Source organism: Hevea brasiliensis, chromosome 4, assembly GCF_030052815.1.
Source record: "Hevea brasiliensis isolate MT/VB/25A 57/8 chromosome 4, ASM3005281v1, whole genome shotgun sequence".
Lineage (NCBI taxonomy): Eukaryota > Viridiplantae > Streptophyta > Magnoliopsida > Malpighiales > Euphorbiaceae > Hevea > Hevea brasiliensis.
This window is the reverse complement of record NC_079496.1, coordinates 11,847,579-11,873,275: the sequence shown is the minus strand read 5'-3', so window position 1 is coordinate 11,873,275 and position 25,697 is coordinate 11,847,579. Positions and strand designations below refer to the sequence as shown.

General features: G+C 34.9%; 3 protein-coding genes across 3 annotated transcripts; 2 read left to right on the top strand and 1 right to left on the bottom strand.

Annotated features, from left to right (window-relative positions):
• The first annotated feature begins 239 nt into the window (after window positions 1-239).
• LOC110669997 (upstream activation factor subunit UAF30-like) lies at window positions 240-20,410 on the top strand. The gene is made up of 4 exons (XM_058145340.1): window positions 240-377; window positions 783-995; window positions 18,604-18,728; window positions 19,691-20,410. The coding sequence occupies exons 2-4, from the start codon at window positions 822-824 to the stop codon at window positions 19,767-19,769; spliced, it is 378 nt and encodes a 125-aa protein (XP_058001323.1). The 5' UTR covers window positions 240-377; window positions 783-821; the 3' UTR covers window positions 19,770-20,410.
• Window positions 19,267-21,271, bottom strand: LOC110669996 (GDSL esterase/lipase At4g26790). The gene is made up of 4 exons (XM_058145339.1): window positions 21,210-21,271; window positions 20,430-21,170; window positions 19,750-20,239; window positions 19,267-19,564 (listed from the first exon to the last, which is right to left on the bottom strand). The coding sequence occupies exons 2-4, from the start codon at window positions 20,793-20,795 to the stop codon at window positions 19,371-19,373; spliced, it is 1,050 nt and encodes a 349-aa protein (XP_058001322.1). The 5' UTR covers window positions 20,796-21,170; window positions 21,210-21,271; the 3' UTR covers window positions 19,267-19,370.
• A 196-nt stretch (window positions 21,272-21,467) lies between these two features.
• On the top strand, window positions 21,468-23,817 carry LOC110669992 (mitochondrial pyruvate carrier 4). The gene is made up of 5 exons (XM_058146213.1): window positions 21,468-21,500; window positions 22,435-22,483; window positions 22,674-22,772; window positions 22,867-22,919; window positions 23,622-23,817. The coding sequence occupies exons 1-5, from the start codon at window positions 21,468-21,470 to the stop codon at window positions 23,736-23,738; spliced, it is 351 nt and encodes a 116-aa protein (XP_058002196.1). The 3' UTR covers window positions 23,739-23,817.
• Window positions 23,818-25,697: the final 1,880 nt, after the last annotated feature.

The window sequence follows — 25,697 nt, the reverse complement described above, 5'->3', positions numbered from 1 at the left end:
AAAAAAAATCTGTTAAATAGTAAATTAACAATTTAATGATTTGCAAAAAAAATATGGAGGTGATGTTTTAGGAACTTCAAAGGTTAAAAAAATACAGAGGACTCAGTTGTACAACTTTTTAGTTAAGAGACCATATTAAGAAAACACTAAAATAATAAGGCCAAATTTCAATAATGAATAAATAAAGAGGATTTTTGTATTATTTATTAACTGTTAAGAGAGAGAGAGAGAGAGAGAGAGAGAGAGAGAAGCGAACTCGAGTATTTTTCACTTCAGCAATAGCAGAAAACTAAATCGAAGCTCTCTCAGAACATAGGAATTCGGACTCCGAAATCTTCCATTAGTTGCCTTTTGCACCTTCAAGTTACAACCTTTTGGTATGATTCATTTTGTTTCAATCTTTCTTCTGTTGCTCTTCAATTTCTTTAACTTTCTGTTTTTATATGTGATTCGAACTGACTAAACTTTATGCCATAATACGTTAGGTAGATAAAGTTGTTACTCTGATTTTCATAGCAAGATACAATGACTATTTTTGGATTATGTAGAGGTTCTTTGAATCTGCATGCCAGGTGCTCGAGTAAATTATGCATAGGGGTTTGGTCTCCGAGAAAATAATTTTCTGTTGCCTTATGCTTGCTGTCTGTTTCTGCTGCTCGATTCTTCATTGAGCATTTATTTGGCAAACTGCCAAATTTACGCGGAGAGAAACTTTGTTTGATTATATTTGAGAGATAAGTAGCAAAGGAATATTGATCTATTTATAATTTTTTGAGTTGCAGAAAAGAAAAAAAAAAAAAGTAAAGACAGGCTTGAGGAAAATGGTGCCGCAGCAGATTAAGAAGGCTATCACAGACAATCCTAAGAAGCTTGCTAATTTAATTGATCTTGTAAATCTTCCTTCAACACTTAGAGAGTTTGTGGGTCAGTCTCAAATTTCTCGTTTGGGCTGTTTCATGCGTGTCTGGTCCTACATCAAGACCAATAATCTCCAGGTTCTTTTATTGCTCCAATTAATTTTGCATCTTTACATCTTGAAGTAACTTCTTGTTAAAAATTTGGAAGACAATATTTTGCCACCAACCAAATTTTGTCACGTGTCATATTTTCTGCTTTCATCTACCATGAATATTGGTGTACTGATTTTAATTAGGATTCGAAAATATTATTTATTTTATTAAAGCTATGTCTCCATGTCAATCTATGATCTTTCGTTTGCATATCAGCATTTAGCATACATTAATTGGTACCTCTTGAACAATTGTCAGCTACTTTTTAAATAATATGTTGGTAGGGAAAACATGAGAGTAATTCTCTTGATCTTTAAAATAGTTAATTAATGCCACTACAATTTTGATGTCCCAAAATATGTCCAAGAGGGGGGTGAATTGGACTTTAAAAACAATTTTCGGTTCTTGCTCAAAACCTTTGAAAATTGTAGCTAGGTTCAACTCAATTGACTAATGTGAAAAATGAACAATACAGCTCTATTGACAAGTTGATTCAAAATTAGGCTATATGCAATCAGTATACTGATCTAACAAATTATATCAACATTCAGCAGAGATATCAGTAATCTGGATAAGTTTTTAACACAGCAACCAGAGCAGTATACCAGATATATTAATTGACAGCAGATCAAACAAAAAGCAGATTATATCAGATATCAGCAGATTTAGCAGTAAACTGATTTTATCAGATTGCAGCAAGATTAACAGTAAATGGACTCAACTTTCATGTCAGCAAAAACATATCAATCATAAAGTTAAAATGCATAAATGTAAAGAGCAAGGGTTGAGAAAATGAATACTGAAATTTTTATAGTGGTTCGGCTCAAGTAGCCTACATCCACTCTTTCAAAGATCCCACTTTGAGTCTTCACTTCACTATTCTTCTCTTTTAAAGGTGTAGAAAGAGATGATTCTCATTGATTTCAATTAATCTGTACATGGGTATTTATATACAATTGATTCCTATAATTGTGTTATACTAATTAGGAAGAAATCCTAAATAAGAAATCCTAAATAGGAATACAAAATACAGAATATACACAGAAATAATATAATGATTGACTTTCCATAACAATAATGATTGACTTTCCATAACACTCCCCTCAAGTTGGAGCATAGATGTTAATCATGCCCAACTTGTTACAAATGTAGTTAATCCTAGCTCCATTCAGAGTTTTTGTGAAAATATCTCCTAATTGCTCTCCAGTTTTGATATGTCCTGTTGAGATGATCTGTTGTTGAATCTTTTCACGAACAAAGTGACAATCAATCTCAATATATTTGGTCCGCTCATGAAATACTGGATTAGAAGCAATATGGAGAGCAGCTTGATTATCACACCACAATTTCGCAGGCAGGGGGGTCTTAAAACCTGTCTCATCTAGTAATTGAAATATCCACATTACCTCACGTACTGATTGTGCCATGGCTCTGTATTCGGATTCAGCACTAGATCGAGAAACTACATTCTGCTTCTTGCTTTTCCAAGACACCAAATTTCCTCCAACAAAAACGCAATATCCAGTAGTTGACCTCCTATCAACCTTAGATCCAGCCCAGTCGGCATCTGAAAAACATTCAACATTCAAATGCCCATGATTACCATATAACAAACCTCTTCCTGGAGCTCCCTTCAGATAGCACAAGATTTGTCCCAAGGCTTCCCAATGAGCAACAGTTGGGGAGGACATAAACTGACTTACCACACTAACGGCATAAGCAATGTCAGAACGAGTGACAGTAAGGTAGTTCAATTTTCCTACCAATCTCCTGTATCTCTCTGGATCTTCAAACAACTCACTATCCTCGCTATGATTTGTAAATTTGGAGTCATTGGTGCACTACAAGGCTTAACACCTAATTTTCCTGTCTCTGTCAATAGATCAAGGACATATTTTCTTTGAGACAAGAAAATGCCCTTCTTACTTCTCATAACTTCAATACCCAAAAAATACTTTAATAATCCCAAGTCTTTAGTCTGAAACTGGGTTTGGAGGAAGGTTTTAAGAGATGAAATACCTGCAGAGTCACTCCCAGTGATGATAATGTCATCCACATAAACTACCAGGAGAATTAGACCAGCCTCAGATTGCTTATAAAATACTGGGTGATCACACTTACTCTTTTGCATACCAAATTCCTGTACTGCTTCGCTGAATCTCCCAAACCAGGCTCTAGGACTTTGTTTCAAGCCATAAAGAGACTTCCGAAGCCTACAAACTTTACCCAACTCCCCTGAGCAACAAACCCAAGTGGTTGCTCCATATACACCTCCTCCTGAAGATCACCATGAAGGAAAGCATTCTTGATATCCAATTGGTGCAGGGGCCAATCATATGTAGTTGCTAAAGAGATAAACAAGCGAACAGAAGTAAGTTTAGCTATAGGAGAAAAAGTGTCAGAGTAATCAACCCCATATGTCTGAGCATATCCTTTTGCTACAAGGCGTGCTTTTAACCTAGCCACGTAACCATCGGATTTACCTCATCAGAATACCCATTTGCAACCAATAGCTTTCTTACCCGGTGGGCAAGGCAATAGTTCTCATGTACCATTAGCATCTAAAGCCTCCATTTCCTCTTTCATAGCAGACACGGCCAGGATGAGACAAAGGCCTCACCAATGATTAGGGATAGGAACAGAGTCTAAAGAAGTAACAAAACACCGAGAACAAGAAGACAATTGATTATAAGAAACAAAAGAAGAGATAGGGTAAGTACATGAACGTTTACCTTTACGAAGAGCAATGGGTAAGTCTAGATCAGAATCATGATCAGTATGAGGTACAGGATCTCCCAACGAAGTAGGCGGTGGAGGATCCAGTCGGAATCTCAATCTCTGGAATAAACATGAACAACGGGAGCCGAGTAGGTCTAGAGACAGAAGAAACAGGCTGTGAGAGAGGACTAGACATTGGTTGGACAATATATATTAAGATATCATCCTCCTCCCCTTGACTCTCATACACAGATGATTGAGAAAAAAATGGAGTGGACTCAAAAAATGTAACATCTGCAGAAACAAGATAACGATTAAGAGTAGGAGAGAAACAGCGGTACCCTTTTTGGATCCGGGCGTACCCAAGGAAGACACATTTGAGAGACTTTGGATCCAATTTAGTAACCTGCGGACGAACATCACGTACAAAACAAGTACAACAAAAAATACGGGGTTTAACAGGAAACAAAGATTTTGTAGGGAACAAAACAGTATAAGGAATATCCCCATTAAGGACAGAAGACGGCATACGATTGATCAAAAAACATGCCGTAGAAACTGCATCCGCCCAAAAGTGTTTAGGAATTTTCATATGAAAAAGAAGTGCACGAGTTACCTCAAGAAGATGCCGATTTTTTCTTTCGGCCACGCCATTTTGGAATGGGGTATCCACACAGGAAGACTGATTAAGAATGCCATTTTGTGTCATATAAGACTGAAATTGTGCTGAAAAGTATTCTTTAGCATTGTCACTTCTTAATATGCGCACAGAAATATTAAATTGAGTTTTGATTTCATTACAAAAGGCACAAAAGATAGAAAACAACTCAGAACGATTCTTCATTAAATATAACCAGGTAACACGAGAGTAATCATCAACAAAAGTAACGAAATAACGAAATCCAGTGTTAGAAGTAACAGAACAAGGACCCCAAACATCAGAATGAACTAACTCAAAAGGGGATGAAGCCCGTTTATTGACTCTAGACACAGAAGGCAAACGATGATGCTTTGCAAACTGATACGACTCACATTCTAGTACTGATAAAGACTGAAATTGAGGACACAACTTCTTCATGGTAGACAAAGAAAGATGACCCAATCTACAATGAGCTTCAAGAGGTGTTAAGGTACTGGAGCAAACAAGCGACCGCGTTACATGATTTTCCAGAATGTAGAGACCACCTGACTCACGTCCTCTACCAATAATCTGCTTCGTCGTAAGATCCTGAAACAAACACTGATCAGGAAAAAAGGAAATAGAACAATTTAAGGTACGAGTAAGTTTACTAACAGAAAGTAGATTAAAAGAGAAATTTGGTAGACACAAAACAGATGACAAAGAAATTGACGAAGTCGGATTCGCAGTTCCAGAACCCATGACACAAGAAGTAGAACCATCAGCTAAAGTAATGAGAGGAAGTGGGATTAGACTAGCGGATAGAAGACTAGAATTACCTGTCATGTGATCTGTTGCACCAGAATCAATAACCCATTTGGATGAGGAAGACACAAGGCATGTAGTGGATTTACCTGACTCAGCGATCGCAGTGATAGGGGAACTGGTAGGCTTTAGAGATGCACGACATCGGGAAAACTGCAAAATCCTCTGCAGATACCAAAACAGCTTTTCAGAGGAAGATATCAGAAAATCCTCTGCTGCCATATTTGCCATCTGTGATCGCTGATTTTTCCTCTGAAGTTGTGGACAATTATATTTTGTATGGCCAGGCTCATGACAATAATAACAAATGACTCCTCTTGAGTCCTGATTAGAACTAGCCTCTCCATTACGCTGATTACTTCTGTTGCCTGTAATTCCTCCTTTACTTCCTCTTCTATTACCCTGTTGTCCATTTGGATTACGGCTAATAAGAGCACTCTTGGCAGTTGTGAAGATTGGGTACTCTGCACGAAGGACCCGTGTGAATGTTTCATGCAAAGAGGAAATCTCGTAATCGAAAGAATTCGAGATTTAGCGCTCATACTCGAAGGAAGGCTGCAAGAAAACTCATAATGACCGATTGCTCCCGTTGGGCTCTTGAACTTTCACATCAGAACTAAAAGGCAACAATACATTAAGTTCCTCATATACCCGTTTAAAATCCATAAAATAAGCCGTGAGAGACTTATTCTCTTTTTCAGCACGGTAGAATGCCTTACAAACATCATAAATACGGGAGATATTCCCTTTACCAGAATACAGAAAATCTAAGTAATCCATCAATTTCTTAACAAATTTATAGTGATTAATTAAACTAATTACCTCACTGTGAATCGAGTTCCGAAGCTGCAAAAACAACCGAGCATCCTCCCTTAGCCAAGTTTGTTGTGTATCATCAGTAGGTGGATCTTTAGTAAGGTGATCATCCTTATCAATGCTACGCAAATAGACCCTAACAATCTTACTCCACTCCAGGTAATTCGAACCATTAAGTTTGTGTTCCGTGATCTTAGTCATCATCGGAATCACATCATAAATAACATTCTTATTGTCTGCCATTTGCTGAGACAAAGAACACTAACAGAAACACTAATCCATAGTGCTTACAGCAACAAAATAATCCAAAATCACAAATCAAGTAAATACCGAAATAGGATCTGAGAGCCAAACCTCAGAAGTCCTTTAATGGTGTAATCGGATCGAACAACGACACAAGTGGTGGAATGAGGGGATTGAGGCGACGCTGGCGATGTTGATCAGAGTCGAAACGGCCGGTCGGCGGCCAAGGTCTCTCCTGAGCTGGGTGGTGAGAACAAATAGTCACCCTAGATAGATGACCTGCTCTGATACCATGTAGAACGAGATGATTCTCATTGATTTCAATTAATCTGTACATGGGTATTTATATACAATTAATTCCTATAATTGTGTTATACTAATTAGGAAGAAATCCTAAATAAGAAATCCTAAATAGGAATACAGAATACAGAATATACACAGAAATAATATAATGATTGACTTTCCATAACAATAATGATTGACTTTCCATAACAAAAGGCAAGAGACAAAAGCCCTTTACAAATCTTCTCACCAAAGCTTTTACAAGTGGCTTCACACTTCTACCAAGTGTTATCCCAAACACTTCTACCAATCAAGCTTCAATAGGTGCTTGAATGACCTCTCATAAATGATAATAATGTGTTTAAAACTCACTCTCACTCAATACAACAGAATCTATAAAGAAGAGTTGAGTAAATAAGCCAATGATGAGCAATAAAAACACTTTGAGCACTTTGAATGTAAGCTTTTATGATTTTGAACAGTGGAGAGACTTTCATTAAGTGTAAAATGGCCAAAGGTAGGTGTATTTATAGCTTTGGAACGTTTTTGACCGTTTGGAAACTCATTTGAACGTTACAGTTACGAATTTCAAGAAAATAGCCGTTATTTTGTCGTTTTCTGCGATGTTATGCAGAGTTGAGACAGTTAGCATACTTGAGAAAATAGCAAACCAGTTAGCATACTAAATAAGTAGCAAACCAGTTAGCATACCAGGAAAACTTTTCTGCATAACTTTCAAAACTATAAAACTTTACACCAAATCATAGTCAAATACTTTTTAGGCCAATAATGATGTTTAAAAGAAAAATCTTTTGAGGGATTGAAAATAAGCATCATTGACTTTTACTCCTCAATTCTTTTCACAAGTAATCCTAAAAATAAAACTTAACTTCTATACTATATGTACCTTCAATTCTGATTTTCAATGCAGCCTTAGAAGGTAACCTTTTCTTCTTTTATCTCCTTTGATTCGTCCTGTGTTATCTTTAGAATATCATCCTTTCTTCAGAAGCACGAATCAATCATGAAATCCTTGTGTCTTTTTCTTTGAGATGCACAACACTTAAAACAATGTTAGTTTGATTCTAGTTGAGTTTTGGTATCATCAAAATCTATGCTCCTTTGAGCTTGTGGAGTCAATAATCTCCCCCTTTTTAATGATGACAAAACTCAATTGAATCACCATGTAAATGTTAATAAGTGTGAGTATGTGTATGAATGTATGTGTGAGAAAAACTCCCCCTATGTATGTGCTTATATCAACAATTAATCACAAATAACTCCCCCTTAATAATCTCAATGAAATATTCATAAGCATTTTCTTAAGGAGTCAAGTGTGACTAAAGATACTAACTAAATATGCACAGTATGCACACTAATCACAAACTGTATATCATTCACAAGTTATATCAACAATATGCACACCATAAAGTTATATCAACAATATACTAATCACAAACTATATCAACCACAAGTAAGCACAAACTATATCAACCACAAGTTATATCAATAAGATTACTCATTCATTTTCTCCCCCTTTTTGTCAGCATCAAAAGATAATGGGAGAAATCATGCATATGTGTATAAATCAAAATTCAGTTTAAGTGTAGTGAATAAACAGTCAATTCTTTTCACAAGTAATCCTAAAAATAAAACTTAACTTCTATACTATATGTACCTTCAATTCTGATTTTCAATGCAGCCTTAGAAGGTAACCTTTTCTTCTTTTATCTCCTTTGATTCGTCCTGTGTTATCTTTAGAATATCATCCTTTCTTCAGAAGCACGAATCCATCATGAAATCCTTGTGTCTTTTTCTTTGAGATGCACAACACTTAAAACAATGTTAGTTTGATTCTAGTTGAGTTTTGGTATCATCAAAATCTATGCTCCTTTGAGCTTGTGGGGTCAACAATCTCCCCCCTTTTGATGATGACAAAACTCAATTGAATCACCATGTAAATGTTAATAAGTGTGAGTATGTGTATGAATGTATGTGTGAGAATAACTCCCCCTATGTATGTGCTTATATCAATAATTAATCACAAATAACTCCCCCTTAATAATCTCAATGAAATATTCATAAGCATTTTCTTAAGGAGTCAAGTGTGACTAAAGATACTAGCTAAATATGCACAGTATGCACACTAATCACAAACTGTATATCATTCACAAGTTATATCAACAATATGCACACCATAAAGTTATATCAACAATATACTAATCACAAACTATATCAACCACAAGTAATCACAAACTATATCAACCACAAGTTATATCAACAAGATTACTCATTCATTTTCTCCCCCTTTTTGTCAGCATCAAAAGATAATGGGAGAAATCATGCACATGTGTATAAATCAAAATTCAGTTTAAGTGCAGTGAATAAACAGTCAAAACAGTAACTGATATAGCAAACTAATTTAAAGTTCAGAAAAACTAAAAGTAGCAAACTAAGTAGCAAATTAAGAGACAGATTGTTAGACAAAAGTTAATCAGTAAACATGCAGTAAGGTTGTTTATCCTTTTAGCCTAGAGCTTCGTCTGATTGGTTTTGGAGCAGCCATCTTCAACTTTTTTGGCTTGACAGGTTTATCACTCAAGGTTTGAAGAATTTCAGCAGCCATTTCAGTTCCTGGTGTCAAGGGAATAATAGGGCCAGCTGCTAACTCAGTTGCAGCAGTAGTACCAGATTCTGCTGTCAACTTTTTGCCAGTTTTAGTCTTTTTGCCAGATGGTTTACCAGTTGCCTCTTTTTGCTTGCTTCTTTGTTCCTTTTGAGCTGTTTTTGCCTTTTCTTTTGCAGGAGCAGCAGGAGCAGGAGTCTGTGGTTCTGCCTCAGATTCTGAGTCACTCATATCCTTCCCACTTCCTTCTTTGCTGCCTCCATTACCATTTCCATCATCAGAATCATCTTCATCTTTTTCAGTTTCATCTTCTTCCTCTTCTTCCTTTTCTTCCTCTTTCTCTTCTTCTTCTTCTGTTTCTTTTTCTTCCTCTTCTGTTTTTTCTTCTTCTTCTTCCTCTTCTGTTTCCTGTTCTTCCTCTTCTCCTTTCTCTTTCTCTTTTCCTTTTTCTTTTTCTTTCTCTGTTTGAGGAATAGAACCAGTAGCAGCCTTACTGGTTTCTCCAGCTTCAGTACTTGAAATACCCAGATGAACTTTGATTTTAAATAATTCTTCCACAATTTTATACATTAACATCAAAGTGCCATCAACTTTAGAATCAAGAGCATTCATAAGAACAGTTTGAAAACCTCTAAATTTCTGTAGCTCTCCAAGTTCAATTTCAACAAATTCCCTCAAGTTGTTCACTTCTTCCAGAATTCCTTCAACATTTACAGTACCGCTTGCACTATCCTTGGAACTAGCACCTTGTTCAAATCTAAGTTTTCTGCCATTATCATCTTTTTGCAGATTTGTAATTGGGATCATATTTGTCCTAAGTTTCTCGGTTTCCAGAGGGATCCCAAAGTCTCTAAACAGACCATTAAGAAGATGGGCATAGGGTAGCTTGTAAGGTGGTTTCCATTTCATGATTTGCTTCAGCATAAAGTAGGCAATATTAAATTCAATTTGATTCACAATATGCCAAATTATGCAGAGATCAAGGGTACTTAAATAATTTGGACTGCCAGTTCTAGGATTCAACACATAGATGATAAAACTATGAAGAATTTTGATGTGTTGATGAGCATGGGTAATGCTAGTCTTATCCTTTACTTCCCCTTTAAACACTTCAACCTCAAAATCTCTTTTATTAAATCCACCAACAGCAAAAACTTCTTTGTGAGAACAGATTTTATTCCCACTGTTTGGGATTCCTAGGGCTTTGGCTAATCTATCAACCATCACTTCATAGACTTTCCCTTTTATTTTTACCTTAAAAGATTCATCTTTGTCAAAATCATCAACCCTTAAATTCTTATAGAATTCTTGAACTAAGTCCACATATACTCCTTCAGTGTCAGAGCACAATTTGTCCCATTTTTGATATTCAAACAAGGATTGTAAAGGAACAGAAACTTCAGTAAAAGAAGGCCAGTGTATATACCTGGGTTCATGAATGGCCCTTTCCATATGTATAACTAGAGTTTTTGAAGTCTTTTTCTTTTCGATTCCTTTTTCTTGGACAGGCTCACTAGTTCTTTTCTTGGGCGTTTCTTTTGATTTTCCAATTACCAGAGGAGCATCTTTTTGTGGAGGAGGAGATGCAGGAGCACTTGCATCAGCGGAGTCCGAAGACGATGAATATGTGGTTATTTTTGCTTTGCCTTTTCCTTTTTCTCGCGCCATGACCAACCCAGAAGAAAATTAGGCCAAAAGGACAGTGAAAACTGAGTTCACAAATTCAACGATGTGAGCAGCCAATATATATAATCATTCGAAGCACATCAGCATATTTCTAGCACAACTTAGTACAATGTCATAAAAATAGAACAGGCAGCAAGAGATACTCGGGTTTTTTTTTTTTTTGAGAATCCATGGCAATCGATTTATGATTTAGTTATATACCACATTTTTACGTAATGCTAATAAAATAAAAAAAAAACATTGCGAAAGCAAAACAAACAGAACAGTCCAAAAAATGTAAAACACGATTCCATTAAAGTTTTAGATTTAATACCTGAGATTTGTAGAGGCAGAGAATGCGAATCGATATCAAACGCGTCAAAAACCAAAAAATTAATCCAACAAGAAATGGTTTCTTTCGGCAGATTTAGACAAATAACGGAAATGAAAAATTTTGGGGATTTTCTAACTTGAAACAATCGATTTGATTCACAGCCAATGGGTTTCGGAAATATTTAAGAACGATGAAGGGAGACGATGGTTTGAAAGATTGCGAACGAAATGGGTTTGCAAGTGGAGAGAAGATGCACTCATTCGGGTTTTTGGAAGGCGATGCGACGAAGAGAGAAGAAATTTTGAATTTTAAAACTGAAAAGACTAAATGGAGACATTTGCAGAGAATGGGTACCGTGTATCAGTGGAGAAGCAGTGAGAAGATTGATGGTTCTGAAAAAAATTTTGAGTCCCGCGCTAGTTTATATGTTAAAAGACCATTTTGCCCTTAAATCACATAAAGATGCAATGCTCTAAATAGAGGGGTATTTAAGTAATATGCTCTTTAAACATGCAGAATAGGCGCTCGAAAATAAGAATACTTTTAGAGTTTAAGTACAATCAAACGTGACTTCCAGTTTGCCAACGAAAAGTTAGGAGCAGTGGTAAAGCATTTAGCAATCACGAAAATTAGCAAACAGACTAGTATGCCACTGTGATCAAATTCTGCAGAATACTGTTCATATCTGATAAGACCTAGAATTTTTCAACTTGTACCAGAAATATCAGAATGCATTTTTAACACTACAAACCAACATATATCACTTCATTTTTATATAGAAACATGAGAATGCATCAAAACTTAATCAAGAGCATCAATCATACCAAGTTCTCTTCTTATTTTGCAGAAAATTTCCTCATTAAGTGACTTTGTAAAAATATCAGCAAGCGGTTTTTCAGAAGGGACAAATTCAATTTGAATATCACCATTCTTAACATGATCCCTAATAAAATGATGTTTAATTTCAATATGCTTGCTTCTAGAGTGTTGAACATGATTTTTTGATAGGTTTATAGCACTAGTATTGTCACATCTTATAGGAATGTGATCAAATTTAATTTCAAAATCTTCAAGCTGTTGTTTCATCCACAAAATCTGTGCAACACAACTTCCAGCTGCAATATATTCAGCTTCTGCAGTAGAAAGTGCAACAGAGGTTTGCTTTTTACTGTGCCATGAAACTAATGCACGACCTAGAAATTGACAAGTTTCAGAAGTGCTTTTTCTGTCCAGTCTACTACCAGCAAAATCTGAATCACTATAACTAATAAGATCAAATGATTCACATTTTGGATACCACAAGTCAATGTTGTGAGTGCCAATGAGGTACTTAAAAATTATCTTAACGGCTACAAGATGAGATTCTTTTGGACATGATTGAAATCTTGTATATAAACATACACTAAAATGAATGTCTAGTCTAGATGCTGTCAAGTAGAGTAAAGAACCAATCATACCTCTATAAAGTTTGTTATCTACCTCTTTATCTTTTTCATCTTTCTCCAATTTAACTGTTGAGCTCATGGGAGTTCCGATACTTTTCATATCCTCCATTTTGAACTTCTTTAGCATATCCTTTATGTACTTGGACTTATTTATAAAAATTTCATCTCTCATTTGTTTAATTTGCAATCCAAGGAAGAAAGTAAGTTCACCCATCATACTCATTTCAAATTCACTTTTCATCATGTTGGAAAATTTCTTACAAAGAGAATGGTTAGTAGCACCAAAAATAATATCATCTACATAGATTTGCACAATAAGCATGTCTTTTCCTAGTTTCTTAATGAAAAGAGTAGTAACCACTTTTCTTCTTTTAAAATCATTTTGAAGCAAAAATTTACTAAGTCTCTCATACCATGCTCTAGGAGCTTGCTTTAATCCATAGAGAGCTTTAGTAAGCTTATAAACATGATTTGGAAAATGAGGGTCTTCAAAACCAGGAGGTTGAGCTACATAAACTTCTTCATCAATATATCTATTTAAGAATGCACTTTTAACATCCATTTGATAAAGCATGAAATTCTTAAAACATGCAAATGCACACAACATTCTAATAGCTTCAATTGTAGCAACCGGAGCAAAGGTTTCATCAAAATCAATACCTTCCTCTTGGTTGCATCCTTGAGCTACTAGTCTAGCTTTATTTCTAACTACATGTCCTTTTTCATCCATCTTATTCCTAAATACCCATTTAGTTCCAATAACAGAGTGCTTTTTAGGTTTAGGAACAAGTGTCCTCACTTTGTTTCTTTCAAATTGATTTAATTCCTCTTGCATAGCAAAAAGCCAATTTTCATCAGTTTGAGCATCATCATATGTTTTGGGTTCAAATTGAGAAACAAAAGCAACATTACCAAAATATCTTCTAAGTTGAGCTCTTGTCATCATTCTTTGTGATGGACTATCAAGAATGTCATCTTTGGAATGATTTCTATGGTACCTCCATTCTTGTGGAATATCTTGATGTTGAGGTTCCTCAATTTGTAGTTCTTCCACATTTGGTTGGGAGTCTTCTTGAATTTCAACATTTGTGGAGCAAGGTAGTTCTTCTTCTTTGTCATTTTGATCATCCTCCACTAGTTCTTTTGAATCAAGCTCATCTTTATTTGAATTCTTTGAATTTAGAATCTGCTCAATTTCATCATCACAAGAATCTTTCCTTTGCAAGGAAGTGTTAGCATCATCAAAAAGTATATGCATTGATTCTTCCATGGTCAATGTTTTTCTATTGAAAATCCTATATGCTTTGCTATTTGTTGAATAGCCTAGAAATATTCCTTCACAAGATTTAGCATCAAATTTCTTGAGATTGCTGTCTTTGTTATTCAAAATGTAACATTTGCAACCAAAGACATGAAAATATGCAATATTGGGTTTTCTTCCTTTCCATAGTTCATAAGGAGTTTTCTTTAAAATAGCTCTAATGGAAACTCTGTTCAAAATGTAGCATGCTGTATTTACAGCTTCTGCCCAGAAATATTTTGGTAAACTGTTTTCATTCAGCATTGTTCTTGCCATTTCTTGCAAAGATCTGTTTTTCCTTTCAACAACTCCATTTTGTTGTGGAGTTCTAGGAGCTGAAAATGTATGATAAATACCATTTTGAGAGCAGAAATTTTCAAACAAATTATTTTCAAATTCTTTTCCATGATCACTCCTCAAAGATGTAATGCAATATCCTTTTTCATTTTGAGTTCTTTTGCAAAAAGCTTCAAATATATCAAAGGTTTCATCTTTGTGAGCAAGAAAGAAAGTCCATATGAATCTTGAAAAATTATCAACAATTACAAATGTATATGCCTTGCCTCCTAGACTTCTAGGTGTGATTGGACCAAAAATATCAAGATGTAGTAATTCCAATGGTCTAGACGTAGTTGCAACATTTTTTGATTTAAAAGATGATTTTGTATGCTTACCAAGTGCACAAGCTTTGCATTGAAATTTTTTTTCAAATCTTAGCTTTGGAAGTCCTCTAACAAGGTTCCTTCTAGAGAGTTTAGCAAGTGTACTCATGCTAGCCTATCCTAATTTTCTATGCCATAACCATGCACTATCATCTGAAGTCATAAAGCATGTTTCACAATTTTCTTCAAGACTTGTTAAATCAAGTAGGTAAATATTATCTATTCTAGCACCAGCAAACATAACATTGTTTCCATGAATCTCACAATGTGTAAAAGTAAAAAAGACTTTAAAACCATTATCACAAAGTTGACTAACACTTAAAAGATTGTACTTTAATCCTTGAACTAATGCAACATTCTCAATGCAAGGATTTTTACCAATAGTTTCACATCCAATAATTTTAGCTTTACTTTTATCACCAAATTTGACATAACCTTCTTCTTTCAAAGTAAGAGAGGAAAACTTGCCTTTATTTCCTGTCATGTGCCTAGAGCAGCCACTATCAATGTACCAATGTTCTGTTTCCAGCATACTCCTTAGGCAGACCTGAAATCAGTTAACTGTTCTTAGGTACCCAAGCAACTTTGGGTCCTTGAGTGTTAGTAACATTAGGTAGGGTTCCTTTAGGCACCCATACTTTCTTTGCCTTAAAGGTTCCTTTCCTAATAGGACAAGCATTAATCATATGACCTCTATGATTACAATAAAAGCATGTAATACTTGGTTGAGAAAAGGATGTAGCTTTAACAAAAAATTGTTTGTATTTTTCATACTTCATAAATCCATCATAACCAATTCCAGATTTTTCATTTGTGGATCTTTGATTCCCAAGAAGTATATCAAGTGTTTCTTTTCCTTTTGTAAATTTAGTTAAATCTCTTGTCAAAGACTCAACTTTTGCCTCAAGAATTCTATTTTTCTCAAGAAGTTGTTCACACACTTCTTTTGATCTTTGAAGCTCATCATTAACTTCCTTAAATAATTTCATTTGAGATTTGTAAAATTCATTTTCCTTTGAAGCCATACTCAAGGAAATATTTTCTGATTTTAAAGCACTATTTTCATCAACCAAAATTTTGCATTTCTTTTTAAAAGTTCTATATTTATCATATATCTTTACAAATGCAAGTTCTAATTCATCAACATTAGAAAGTTCAAGATTTGCCTTATTTTCACTATCTTCGATGTGTGAGCTTTCACCTTTTTCTTCAATTGCCATCATACAAGTTTTTGCAGCTTCTTTGTCACTTGTTTCATCATTTGATGAAGAGCCACTATCACTCCATGTTGCCGCCATTGCCTTTTTGCTTTTGTCCTTTCTAAACTTGTTTTTCTTCTTCAATGTAGGACACTTTGGCTTAATGTGGCCTGGTTTGTTACACTCATAACAAACTATTTCACTTGGATGATTTGGAGTCTTTGGAGCATATTTCTTTGTGAACTTCTTGTATTTGCTTCCACCTTTTCTAAATGCTCTTTTGAATCTTTTGACTATCTTGCCATATCTTCATCATCATCACTTGAAACACTTGAATCATCACTTGAACTAGTTTTAAAAGCAACATTTTTCTTTTTCTCATCTACCTTTTCGGATATGAAGGCTATACCTTTCTTTTTCTTTTGATCATCTTCTTTCTCATCTTTCTTATAGATCATCTCATGTGCAATGAGAGAACCAATTAGCTCATCATAGGTGTATTTTCTGAAATCCTTGGTGTCTTGAATAGCAGTAGTCTTTGCTTCCCATGACTTTGGAAGAGATCTCAAAATTTTCTTTACGAGTTCTTGTTCCTCAAATCTTTTTCCAAGAGCTTTAAGAAGATTGACAAGATCTGTAAATCTGATACTCATTTCAGCAATAGTTTCACCAAGTTTCATCTCAAATAACTCATAATCACGGATGAGGAGGTTTGCCTTTGACTCTTTCACCACATCAGTTCCTTCATATGTGACTTCTAGTTTGTTCCATATTTCTTTTGCAGTTTGACATCGTGAAATACGATTATACTCATTAATATCAAGAGCACAATGAAGAATGTTAATAGCCTTGGCATTTGTAGAAATTTTCTTCCAATCATTATCATCAAATTCAACTTCAGCTTTAGGAATTTGAACAGTTCCTTCACTGGTTTTATAAGGAATATAAGGACCATCTTTAATTATTTTCCAAGCATCAATGTCAACAGATTGTATAAAGTTTCTCATTCTAGTTTTTCAAAAAGAATAATTTGTGCCATTAAAAAGTGGTGGTCTAGTGATGGAATAACCTTCAGCTAAGGGGGTAGGTATACCAGCTGAGTTTCTAGATGAACTAGCCATGTGTATGGATCACTCTAAGGGGTTTAATCCTCAAGCAAGAGAGACAAGCTCTGATACCAAATTGATGTCCCAAAATATGTCCAAGAGGGGGGTGAATTGGATTTTAAAAACAATTTTCGGTTCTTGCTCAAAACCTTTGAAAATTGCAGCTAGGTTCAACTCAATTGACTAATGTGAAAAATGAACAATACAGCTCTATTGACAAGCTGATTCAAAGTTAGGCTATATGCAATCAGTATACTGATCTAACAAATTATATCAACATTCAGCAGAGATATCAGTAATCTGGATAAGTTTTTAACACAGCAACCAGAGCAGTATACCAGATATATTAATTGACAGCAGATCAAACAACAAGCAGATTATATCAGATATCAGCAGATTTAGCAGTAAACTGATTTTATCAGATTGCAGCAAGATTAACAGCAAATGGCCTCAACTTTCATGTCAGCAAAAACATATCAATCATAAAGTTAAAATGCATAAATGTAAAGAGCAAGGGTTGAGAAAATGAACACTGAAATTTTTATAGTGGTTCGGCTCAACTAGCCTACATCCACTCTCTCAAAGATCCCACTTTGAGTCTTCACTTCACTATTCTTCTCTTTTAAAGGCAAGAGACAAAAACCCTTTACAAATCTTCTCACCAAAGCTTTTACAAGTAGCTTCACACTTCTACCAAGTGTTATCCCAAACACTTTATCACAATCAAGCTTCAATAGGTGCTTGAATGACCTCTCATAAATGATAATAATGTGTTTAAAACTCACTCTCACTCAATACAACAGAATCTATAAAGAAGAGTTGAGTAAATAAGCCAATGATGAGCAATAAAAACACTTTGAGCACTTTGAATGAAAGCTTTTATGATTTTGAACAGTGGAGAGACTTTCATTAAGTGCAAAATGGCCAAAGGTAGGTGTATTTATAGCTTTGGAACGTTTTTGACCGTTTGGAAACTCATTTGAACGTTACAGTTACGAATTTCAAGAAAATAGCCGTTATTTTGTCGTTTTCTGCGATGTTGTGCAGAGTTGAGACAGTTAGCATACTGGAGAAAATAGCAAACCAGTTAGCATACTAAATAAGTAGCAAACCAGTTAGCATACCAGGAAAACTTTTCTGCATAACTTTCAAAACTATAAAACTTTACACCAAATCATAGTCAAATACTTTTAGGCCAATAATGATGTTTAAAAGAAAAATCTTTTGAGGGATTGAAAATAAGCATCATTGACTTTTACTCCTCAATTCTTTTCACAAGTAATCCTAAAAATAAAACTTAACTTCTATACTATATGTACCTTCAATTCTGATTTTCAATGCAGCCTTAGAAGGTAACATTTTCTTCTTTTATCTCCTTTGATTCTTCTTGTGTTATCTTTAGAATATCATCCTTTCTTCAGAAGCACGAATCCATCATGAAATCCTTGTGTCTTTTTCTTTGAGATGCACAACACTTAAAACAATATTAGTTTGATTCTAGTTGAGTTTTGGTATTATCAAAATCTATGCTCCTTTGAGCTTGTGGGGTCAACAAATTTTAATTCACGTGAAAGATGGTTTATTTTATTGTTAAATCAACTTAATTTCATGGACTTAAAATTGCTAAAATTTCTTGCAAATGTGACTTTAAGTAGAAATATTCTTTATGCTTGTTATCCTTCAACAATATTCAAATATTGTGTGTTTGTGTGTTCTCAACCCTCATAAATAATCTGGATGTGACTTTCACTAGGATCCAAACAACAAGAATGTAGTCAACTGTGATGAAAAGTTGAAGAGTATTTTGTTGGGCAAGCCTCAGGTTGATCTAGCTGAACTACCGGCATTGATCAGACTACATTTTCCCAAAGAGCCAAAGTAAGTTGCAATTTGAGATCAAGGCATCAATCTTCCGTTTTCAAGATCAGATTCTAGTTTCAAATAGAAGCTTTCTTAAAATCTATTGAATCTTTTTTTCTCATAGGATTTTTAGGTTCTTATGTCAAACTGATGGTTTTAGTAGGTAATATTATTCCTTGATTGTTGGGATAAAGGGAAACCATTAAAAAAAAAATTGCTTGGGTAATAATCTCTACTTTCCTTGAAGCTCCTTGCAACTTTTCAGTTAGGATTCTTCATATCCAATGACCGGTATACCATGCTTGGTATATCTGCTAGGTTATTGCCTTGCATTGATTCCTTCAAGACAACAGAAAATAAAATATTATGTGAAACACTTAAGAAATAGCTGTTGCTTTTGCAAAATTATTAACCAGTGCATTTCCCATCCAGATCTGGTGGGATCACGTTGGATCTTTCATTTTGTTCATGAGAATTTAGATTACCATCTTGGTGAGCTAAGGAGAAACTTCCTTTCTGCAAACAAAATAAATTATGGAAGAATTTTGCTTGGCCCTTTCTCAAATCAATAATTAGTTTACAATAAAGACATCAGTAATACAAAATTAATGAGAATTAGAACTAGAATTGTTACACTAAGAATATTATCTTTGGTCGTCATTACAGAAACTGAGATAAACAATTTTTTACTACATAATCAGCAACAATCTTGTTTGTTTTCTCTGTGGGGTGGAAGGAATCCCAGAATACATATTTATTTGCATCTGAGCATGTAAAGGGGTTTTTTTTATTGCACATGTAGCTCATCTCAAATAATCCAGTTCCGCAGCAAGCTATTTCCGCATTTTCAAACCCTGTAAATAGGAATCATGTCAGAAAATGTCTTCTTTGTGAATTCTCATGAGCACAATTAAACAACCACTGGCCATGATATTGATGCTACAATTAATTAATACACTGTGGATTATCGTCTTTGCCAGAGTGATTGAACAATTGGCTATTGGCCATGTAATGATCGGCAATGTGGAAAAGTACTTACCAAAAGAACTTGGATTCTGAATTATTTGTGAGAGAATATCGTAGGGGTTTGAAAACATCAGTTTGATCCCAGCAAGCTTCTTATTCAGATCAGTGACCATTCCATTCAGCTTCTCATTGAAATCCTTGGCCACGCTATTGTATTCTTCAATGCAATCACTTCCAAAAAATATATTTGTGGTTCTTTCCAAAGGCAAACACCCCATGGGAGGAAGCCCACCTAGAGCTATCTTTTGAGCTCCAAGAAGATGAAGGTCTGTGACAAAATTTCTAGCAATTTGCACAAGAAAATTCTGGTATTCCATAACAGAAAACTGAGATGATCTGCCTGGAAATATATAATAGTTCTCTAGGAAGTCATTTGTTCCTATGCTTATCAGGTAAAGTGCTTCCCCTAGTACTTCATTAGCTTTCTCCTTTCCTAGATAGCCTCTGAGCTTCTTCTGGTATTCTTTGTAGAACTCCAATTCCTTCCAAAGAGGTATTACTGACTGCAAGTCCAATGAGAAAGAATAAAATAAGCCCATGCTGGAGCACTCATAATTCCCTGAATTTTTTTTTACTAGAAATGTATTAATTCCGCAAAAACATCTAGAAATTCATTCAAAATGTGCTTTTCATATGCTTTGGTGAATAAAAAGTTCTGCTTATTTCTAGTATCACTGCGTGAGCACAACTTACTAGTACATCAGAAGTAGCATTGTCATAACCTGTTCCTGCAGAAGCAAAGCAAACTCCTGTGGCAAAATCTTTTATATCACATGTTGGATCTAAGTATGCAGGTACTATTGGCTTGTTCCCAAAGGCTTCAGAAATGAAGTCTGTCGGAATCCGACCATTGGAAAACCTTCCCGTGGGCTTGCCACCATAGAAATCCCGACCGTAAGGTGCAAAGTTACTCTTTAGTGATGTAGATACATGGTTGTTGTTGCCTGAGTCAACCGAAGAGTCTCCGAACACAATGATGGCTGGAACTTTTGCATTTACAGTAAGGATTTGCAGTAGCAGATGAGCAAACCGGAACCAAAACATGGCCTCACTTGTCATAGTTGGTTTGCCTCGACTCAAGTTGTGTATGTATTATCAGTAGCCTAGAGGTGGTTGGTGAAGCAGGTAGAAGGATGATTGCTTGTGAATCTAGAGAAGGGGGAGATTTCAGGTGATAAAAGTCCAAGTACCTGAAGATTGTTGAGAGTTTTAATTGCTTCAGTAGGTGGGTGCCTATATTATGTATTGATTGTCATTCACTTCTGATTATATCAACATTGCTCATAAAGATGTACACAAAAGTTTCTTCTCAAATTAATGGTCCCTGACTCCCTGTCCTGTGTGGGTCAATGCCACAGAGACCACATTGTAGTTCCAACATAAATGGCCTAACTTTCATTAGAAAGGAGAGATGAATTTAGGCAAAAAACTTACCTACACTTGATTCATAATAGATTTAGGCAAAAAACTTACCTACACTTGATTCATAATAGATTCAAGGCATAAATACGTAGATTTCATCATTAGTTTGATACGTGAAGTTGTATGTAACGTTTGCGAAAATTTGGCCTGGTGTGCAAGTTTGAGTCAGTTAAATTGTGATGCACCATTTGATCTACTTAAGAGCTGTGGGTGATTCGCTAGCAAAACAACTCAACATGAAGAAACGAGTGGTGTCCTTTTTTTTTTTTTTTTTTTTTTTTTTGAAGTAGTTGTAAAGTAGGCACTGAAATGGATTTACTTGCTGAAATGGATCAAGAATTGGTTTCAGAAAAGAACATGTAACGCTTGGAATTGTTACCATTTTGTGAATAATGATTATATCTGAAAGTCACGAGACTCTTATCTATTCTACTGCTAATAAATGCCTGCGTTACAGAGTGTACGCTTACCCAATTAACCATAGCCTTTTCCTACAAAGGGGTTGTACCTAGTTTTCATTCCAGAGGGATAGCCACGGCCGGTTTTGAGCCAAAACAGCCGGTGTGGCCTGATTTCGGCATGAAACGATTGGGGGACGGTTCTAATTCAGTCTCACGTATTATTAAATTATAATAAATTTTTACACATTATTTATTAGTTTTTAATATAAAAATAAAAAAATTTAAATATAAATTTAATATAATTAAAAAAAAAAAATCAATTGTTGAATCGAATTGAACTCGGTTCAGTTAACAGGTCGAACTGGGCCGTGGCTGCCTCTTATTGTACCCAAAATGGCTATTTCTAAAACCTTACAGTAAGTATAATATTTTCATATATTCTAATTTAAAGAATGTCTCTAGTTTAACTTCTTCACTTGCCCTCGAAAGAATTTTAAATATAAAAAATATAAAGAGTTTAATAATTTGTAATTAATTACATTATTTTTAATCAAATCGCATATTATCAAAAGTCAATTTTATTTTTTCATATTTTATTTATGAACTTATATAATGAATTTATTTTTATATAATATTGAACTTATATCCCACATAATTGGAGGTTTACCTGACATTTGTTCACCACGTGCCATTCTATAGGCCAACCATAGTACCAACCGTGGGTCCCTGTTTTCAGAGGGGGACCCATCATACCCGTCTATGTTGGACATGAAATCATATTTCACAGAACAGAAAAAAAAAAAAAAAAAGAGCAGAGTCCTGAACTATCAGTTTAATGGCAACTTCAAAACTACAAGCTTTCTGGAACCACCTAGCTGGTCCTAAAACCAGTTTGTACTGTGTCTTCAATTTCTTTAGCAAAATGTAGGGTTTTTTTAATTCATTTTATTAATTAGTTGTGAATTGGAGCTTGTTTCCTACTAAAATCAGGCAAAAAGATTGAAAATTTTAACTGAACTAATCTATTTTCTAATGCAGAACTGAGTAAGGATTGATGGGTTATTGTTTATCTATTAATATCCATTATTTTCATCCTACTATGTACTCTTTGCAGTTCATTTTTGGGCTCCAACTTTCAAATGGGTCATCAGCTTAGCAAATGTTGCCGATTTCTCTAAACCACCTGAAGTCATCTCTTACCCCCAGCAAATAGGTACTGCAAAAAAGGGTACCTAATTTTTCTGTGCTTGAATTTATTTTGAGTTCTGATCTAATTGATTACATGTTTCTATTGTTGCCTCAATTAGCTGTTACAGGAACTGGACTTATTTGGTCTCGCTACAGTATGGTAATTACCCCGGTATGATTGCTTTCTACCTCAAGTAGCAATGTTCACCAATTGTATGATATTTTGCTCATATGTTTCAAATTGTATGTTTGATGCTCTATAAATTACGTTTGATGCTCTATATATTTAGAGCTAGGTGTGCTCCATGTTTCATTGACCTCGTTTTGTCGCCTTACTTTTTGAATCTCAGCTTCCACTACTTCCCCCTTTTAGCAACTTTGAGGTTAAGTTCTAATTGTCCCCACCAAAATGCTACATAAGCTTGGTTTCAAAAAAGATAGAATGATGTTGTTTCTAGTTACTACTCAATTCATTATGTGAGCATTAAAGTTAGAAAAAGAATTTTGAGAAATTATATCATAGTTCTGTGCCTAATTTTCTAGTCTAGCTAGGCATCTGCAATTTTTCTTTTTGATGTGTTTCTTATCCCTAAATGACAATTCCGTGATGAGTTAGGACTTGTAATTCATATTTTGTAACAGATGCTTATGTTGCTTAATTTCCAAATATGGTCTGCACTATGCAACAGCACCTGGAAATGCTCTTAGCACAAAATTATATGAGGCTGATGTTTTATGAACTCCATTAGTTAATTTAATTTGGTATCAAGGAAGAAGCACAACTGAATCTTTTTCCCCCTTGTTTCCAGACCTTATTTGGATGATTGCTTGAAGCCAATTCTTAATCTTTCATTATTGACTTTCGAATTTGCAGAAAAATTGGAATCTTTTCAGTGTCAATGTTGCAATGGCTGCAACAGGCTTATATCAAATATCGCGCAAACTTAAGTTTATTCAAAATCCTTATCTTTTTGTGTTAATTTTGCCGTAGCTGTAAGACATTGGAGCTCATTTTGATTCTTTTTGCACTCAAATTTCTCTTTGAAGTGAGTACCTTGGATAAAATGAAACTGGAATTATGATCTTGAGTTTTTCATTGTTTGGGAACCCTGGAGCAAAAACCTCAATTTGCAAGTCTTGTATAAGAGGATGGCCCTGTTTTAAGTAACTTGATACTCCTCAAAGCCAAGAGGATTTAACCTTCAGTTATATTGTTTCCTTTTCTTACTTTTCCTCCTTTTTTCCGCCGGCAACAATGAGAGGAGGAAGGTTTGCAGGTTCTCTCTCACCATGAAATTCTTTATCAGTCTAAAACTACAGGCTGACTGCAAGTTGTTTTTAGATTGGACTAGATTTACCTGTTACCAGTAACCTTTATTGACCTTAGGTTGAGTAATATTAGCCTGAACAATAGAGTTCTGAATTGCTTATCAGTGGTGATTTGTGACAGCCCTTAGTATAAACTAAGGTAAATTACTGTTTGCTCTATGTAGATTGTCACAAATAATGATTAGGTCATTGTGGTTTGAGAACTCAATTATTTCGTCCCTAAGGTTTAATTTCGTCATTGATTTCATCATGGCTAAAGGGTCAAAAAAGCTTCTCGAGTTTGACCTAATAGTTAATTTGATCCTTCATGTTCAAGTTGGGTCAGTTCAGCGCCTGAACTAATGATCTTGGCTCAAATCAACTTAAAATCTAACCATGTTAATACATCAATTAAAAATAGAAAAAAAATTCTGCTGAAGAGAAATGAGAACATTCTTACTCTCATAAGAAGAAGAAGAAGATGATGATGATGATGAAGCCTTATCACTTTGTGATTTACTTTTTAAATTTGATCAAAGTAGAGAACCAATCAAATAAAAAAGGTGCTCAAAAAACTGAGGCCAGTCAAGAAGATTTCAATTTTGGATCCTAGGTTGGCTCTCTTTCTACAAGTTCATACGTGTGTTTCCAAATGACCCAAACCACCACGACCACCCCCTTTTTTTTGTCCTCACACTTTAGCGGAACTTAGGATTGTGAACCTAAAACCTTTCGATCAAGCTACTTCCTTTGTTGTCACCATTGCTCTTTTGTCATGCAGTCATTTCTGCTCTTTCCTTTACTCCCCTGTTGTCACCATTGTAACTCTTTCTGAATATGTTCCTTTTGCAGTGCAAAAGTGAAAATGTTCTCTTTGTATTTTTATTTTGATTTGGACTTTCATTTGTGGTTTTCAATTTTGTTTTGGGTTTTGATTTTGGTTTTTTGATCTATTATTACCTTTCTTTGATTTTGGGAAAATGAATGAAGAGGTTGATGTTTGGCTTGCTGAAAGGAGAGAGATTTAAGTTTATAACGAGAGAGGTTACTCAGTGGTTAGTGCAAGTAATTCTATTTTTTCTCCATGTTAGGGTGTCACAGAGTAAGAGTTTATAGCACCAAACTCAACACAACTTCTATGGGAGACTATTTTTGTGGGGTGACATAGGGACATAGATTTGGATCAGAATCAGAACAAGAGGCAATAATTTGAGTTCTTTGATGGTGATTTCAACTTTGAGGGCTAAGAGGGCGAGGCCATTTTTGGTAAGAGGGGGAGAATGTAGCAAGGAGAAGAACAAGAAATGCGTGACGATTGGAAGCATGACCGATTAAGTTGATTAGCATTTTCAATGGTAATTAGAGTGGCTCCTTTGAAGGTTTTGATGCTAAGGGTGAAACTGTTGTGTATTATGGTTGGCCCCTCACTAAAAATTTTATTATTTTTCTTTATTTAAAGGAGGAGGGTTGTTGTAAGTTGATGATCAACATAAATTTCAATCATATTTCATGATATAAAAAATGCGGACCTAGTGTTTAGGAGAACTAAATAGCAAAAAATAATTCATATTGTGATTTCAACTAATTTGCGATTAAGATTTAGTTGTTATTAATATTTTCTCTATTTAAGTGTTTTTAACAA

Excerpts from the sequence above, each read along its gene's own strand:
- LOC110669992 (XM_058146213.1), top strand. The coding sequence starts at position 21,468 with ATGGATTTACTTGCTGAAATGGATCAAGAATTG. Across the intron at positions 21,501-22,434 it reads CTGAAATGGATCAAGAATTG|CTGGTCCTAAAACCAGTTTG; the intron begins GTTTCAGAAAAG and ends GGAACCACCTAG. Across the intron at positions 22,920-23,621 it reads ACAGTATGGTAATTACCCCG|AAAAATTGGAATCTTTTCAG; the intron begins GTATGATTGCTT and ends TCGAATTTGCAG.
- LOC110669996 (XM_058145339.1), bottom strand. The coding sequence starts at position 20,795 with ATGACAAGTGAGGCCATGTTTTGGTTCCGGTTTGCTCATCTGCTACTG. Across the intron at positions 20,240-20,429 it reads ATGCTACTTCTGATGTACTA|TCAGTAATACCTCTTTGGAA; the intron begins GTAAGTTGTGCT and ends TTGGACTTGCAG. Across the intron at positions 19,565-19,749 it reads TCAGAATCCAAGTTCTTTTG|GGTTTGAAAATGCGGAAATA; the intron begins GTAAGTACTTTT and ends TCCTATTTACAG.
- LOC110669997 (XM_058145340.1), top strand. The coding sequence starts at position 822 with ATGGTGCCGCAGCAGATTAAGAAGGCTATCACAGACAATCCTAAGAAG. Across the intron at positions 996-18,603 it reads TCAAGACCAATAATCTCCAG|GATCCAAACAACAAGAATGT; the intron begins GTTCTTTTATTG and ends GACTTTCACTAG. Across the intron at positions 18,729-19,690 it reads CATTTTCCCAAAGAGCCAAA|AGTGATTGAACAATTGGCTA; the intron begins GTAAGTTGCAAT and ends CGTCTTTGCCAG.